Source organism: Elephantulus edwardii, unplaced genomic scaffold (genome assembly GCF_000299155.1).
Source record: "Elephantulus edwardii isolate Elephantulus edwardi_28Jun2011 unplaced genomic scaffold, EleEdw1.0 scaffold00322, whole genome shotgun sequence".
Lineage (NCBI taxonomy): Eukaryota > Metazoa > Chordata > Mammalia > Macroscelidea > Macroscelididae > Elephantulus > Elephantulus edwardii.
In genome coordinates, this window is record NW_006400072.1 from 958,309 (window position 1) to 962,446 (window position 4,138).

Consider the following 4,138-nt stretch of genomic DNA (forward strand, 5'->3'; position numbering starts at 1 on the left):
ACCATATTCTTCTGGGACCTGCATGCCAAAAAGCCCTAGGCTCTTCAGTTTCTCCAAAGTTTCTTTTGGAATTTCTCCCTCCCGGTCAATTTTTCGAGAGTCCACTGTCAAGAAGAGTTATAAGAATTTAGCAAAAGACAAACTATGTTTCTACAAATAAAAGTAAAACAGAAGAGTTTTTCTGCATTATCAATTCAAGTATGAAAACTATTTTAAAACTGGAAATGGTTTCTATGTTAAGGTTTATTTTTACCCAATTAATTAGCTCAGCAAAAGTTACACTTCAAAACTACCAATACTTGGTTGTTGTTGTTGTTATGTGCTGTCAAGTCCTTTGCGACTCATAGCGACCCTAAGTACAATAGCCCTAAACCCCGTTCTATCCTGTGCCAATCGCATTGCCTCTGACACACCCATCCCAAGTACCCCAGTAACTGAATCAATCCACCTCATAGAGGGTTTTCCCCTCTTGCACTGTCCCTCCACCCTCCCAAGCACGATGTCCTTCTCCAAGGACTGGTCTCTCCTTGCAACATGTCCAAAGTATGTCAGACGAAGCCCCAGAATCTTTGCCTCCAGGGAGTAGGCTGGTTTAACCCTCTCTAGGATGAATCTGTTTGTTTTCTTGGCAGTCCATGGTACATTCAATACTCTTCTCCAGCATCACAGCTCAAAGGCATCAATTCTCCTTCTATCCTCCCTAGTCATTGTCCAGCTCTCTGATGCATAACAAGTGATTGCAAAGACCATGGCCTGTATCAGGCGCACCTTCATCTCCAAAGAGACACTGTTGCTCTTGAGTACTTTAGAGAGGTCCGTAACAGCAGACTTTCCCATCACAATACGTTTTCTGATTTCCTGGCTGCTGGTGCCAAGAGTGTTGACTGTGGAGCCGAGCAAACTGAAGCTGTGAATAATCTCAATCTCTTTGTCATCCATCCTGATGCTACCAATTGGTCCAGTGGTGGGAATATTTGTCTTCTTGACATTGAGCCTCAGTCCATACTGAAGGCTGCAGTCCTTGACCCTCTGCAGTAAGTGCATGAGGTCCTCCTCAGTTTCAGTGAGCAGGGTTGTGTCATCTGCATAACGCAGATTGTTGATAGATCTTCCACCAATCCTAAAGGCACGCTTCTCCTCATAGAGTCCAGCCTCTCGGGTAATCTGCTCTGCATACAGGTTGAAAAGGTATGGAGATAGGACACATCCCTGGCACACACCCTTCCCAATTTTGAACCATTCAGTGTTGTTCTGCTCTGTTCTGACGACTTCTTCTTGGTCCAAGTATACTTGGTACTATTCTATTTTTTTTAAATCTTGGTGCAAGTAGTTTATTCATTTGTAAAACTGCAGCAAACATTTCTGGATGTAAATGTTTCTACAGGTAGAATATACTTGAAATAACAAAAAAAAACCCCAACCCCAAAACCCAAAACTTTTTGTTGTTGTTGTTATGTGTCGTCGATTCATCTGCAACTCACAGCAACCCCTATTTGCAGGTCTGAACCCTGCTCTATCCTGAGCCAACCTTACTGTCTCTGACACACCTACCTCCATTATCTGTCACTGAATCAATCCTTCTCATTGAGGGTCTTCCTCTCTTGTGCCGTCCTTCCACCCTCCCAAGCATGACATCCCTCTCCAAGGATTGGTTCCTCCTCGCAACATACCCGAAATATGTCAGACGAAGCTTCAGAATCCTTGCCTACAAGGAGCAGCCTGGTCTCACCCTCTCCATGTCTTACTTCTCTGTTCTCTTAGTAGTCTATTCAATATTCTTCTCCAGCACCACAGCTCAAAGGCATCAATCCTCTTTCTATCATCCCTAGTCTTTGTCCAGCTTTCTGAAGCAAAGCAAGCAATTGTAAACACCATGGCCTGGATCAGACCCACGTTAGTCTCCAGACTGACACTGTTACTCTTCAGTGCTCTGGAGAGGCCCCTGACAGCAGACTTTTCCAATGCAATTCATCTCTTAATTTCCTGGCTGCTGGTACCAAGACTGTTGATTGTAGAGTCGAGCAAACTGAAGCTGTTAACAATTTCAATCTGTTCACTGTCTATCATGATGCTGCCAATTGGCCCAGTGGTGAGAATCTTTGTTTTCTTAAGGTTGATCTTCAACCCATATTTAAGGCTGTAGTCATTGGCCTTCTGCAGCAAGTGCTTTAGGACCTCCTCAGTTTCAGCAAGCAGGATTGTATCATCTCCATAAGGCAGGTTGTTGATGATGAGTCTTCCTCCAATCATGATGCCACATTCTTCCTCACAGAGCCCAGCCTCCTAGATAATCTGTTCTGCATGTAGATTGAAAAGCTATGGAGATAGGACACATCCCTGGCGTACACCCTTCCCAATTTTGAACCATGCAGTGTTTCCTTGCTCTGTTCTGACGACTGCCTCCTGATCTAAGTTTAGGTTTCGCATAAGCACGATCAAGTGTTCTGGGATTCCTATTCTGCTCAGAGTCAGCCACAGTTTGTTGTGATCCACACAGTCAAATGCCTTTGCATAATCAATGAAACACAGATAGACATTCCTCTGGTATTCCATGCTTTCAGCCAAGATCCATCTACATTAGCTATAATATCCCTAGTACCACAACCTCTTCTAAACCAAGCTGCACACCTGGTAATTCTCTGCTGATGTGCTGTCCCAGTTGTTTTTGGATAATTTTCAGCAGAATCTTGCTTGCATGTGATACTAATGATAACATTCAATTATTTCTGCACTTTGTTGGGTCACCTTTCTCTGGAATGGGAACAAATATAGATCTCATCTAGTCAGTTGGCCAGGTGGCTGTCCTCCAGATTTCTTGGCACAACTTGGTAAGCGCCTCCAGGGCAGCATCTATACTTTCTAGAATACTGGAAAGTATTATTCTCTCCGTTCTGCTCTACAATATTATGCTAGACAGTCATACTCCATGCAATATCTGAATCTACCTAGCTTTAAGAAATGATGTTTTCTTTTACAGTAGTCCATAGGTTCGGGGAAAATCTAGGCTAACACTAAAAAGACACATTCATTGCAGCAAAACTTTACAATCACCTGCTATTGTTGTTTTTAGGTGCCATCTAGTGAGTACAACTCCCTGAAGTCTTCTCAAAACCAAATAATAGTTTAGTGGACCAGTGAAGACTCTCTGCTCGGAGCACCATGAACTTTCAAGGTCTGCCTTGCTGTTAGGTGCCATTCTGCCTACTCCAACTCATAGTGATAAAGTCTCATCATCCTTGCGTCCTTATTGCCCTTCTTCCAAGACTCTTTAGCACTTTACAGAGATCCTTGACAGCAGATGTGCCCAAAGCAATACGCTCTTTGATCTCTCAACTGCTACATCTATAGACATTGATTGTGGGTCTAACCGGAGGGTCAGGTAGGGGTCAGTGCTGACTCTATGGCACACAATAACCGTCAATAAAACATCTTTCTGGTATAAGGAAGAAAACTGGCTAGCATGATAGAAGTTAAAACTTTATGTAGTACAATCACAGAAAAGATATCCCATTACATCTGCTGTATCCTGTTGGTTAGAAGAAGAAAGTCATAGGAATACATACATGGGAGGATTTACCCATATGTGTGAATACTGACACAGGTATCACTGGTCACCATCTCTGAACCTGTGGTTGGAAGTATACAGTAATATAGAGACACATTGTCACCTTCATGGCTTATAGCACAGATACCACAAAAGGGTGATTTTAAGAACAACATTTTGGTTTTCGTAGTATTTTTTAGTTCTGAAGGCTGAAATTCCAAATAAGGATGCCAATCATGCTGATTCCTTCCTTGTCGATAGCTCCAGGCATTTCTTGGTTCCTTGGCATATCGTGGTTTGTAGATGATACTTACATCACATCTGACTTCCTTCTTACCCATGTCCCTGTGTCAATCCCAGTCTTTAAATATTCACAAGTGACTAAGGTTAGAAATTCCTCTGTACTGCTAACATAACAAAAGAAAACCTATTTTCGGCTCCTTTCTGCTGGAGAACGCTGCCGAGGAAGCATCGCAAAAGAGTTTATTCCCACCGCCGCCATGTCGAAGTCAGAGTCTCCTAAAGAGCCCGAACAGCTGCGGAAGCTATTCATCGGGGGGGCTGAGCTTCGACGGATGAAAGTCTGAGGAGCCA

At 43.2% G+C, this 4,138-nt stretch overlaps 1 protein-coding gene across 1 annotated transcript in view; it reads right to left on the reverse strand.

The window, feature by feature from the left end:
- Positions 1 to 4,138, reverse strand: part of ACAD9 (acyl-CoA dehydrogenase family, member 9) — a 55,255-nt gene that overhangs the window by 34,956 nt on the left and 16,161 nt on the right. Inside the window, exon 3 of the mRNA XM_006901360.1 lies at positions 3 to 104. Within this exon, the coding sequence (XP_006901422.1) occupies positions 3 to 104 (102 nt within the window). The remainder of the gene's footprint in view (positions 1 to 2; positions 105 to 4,138) is intronic.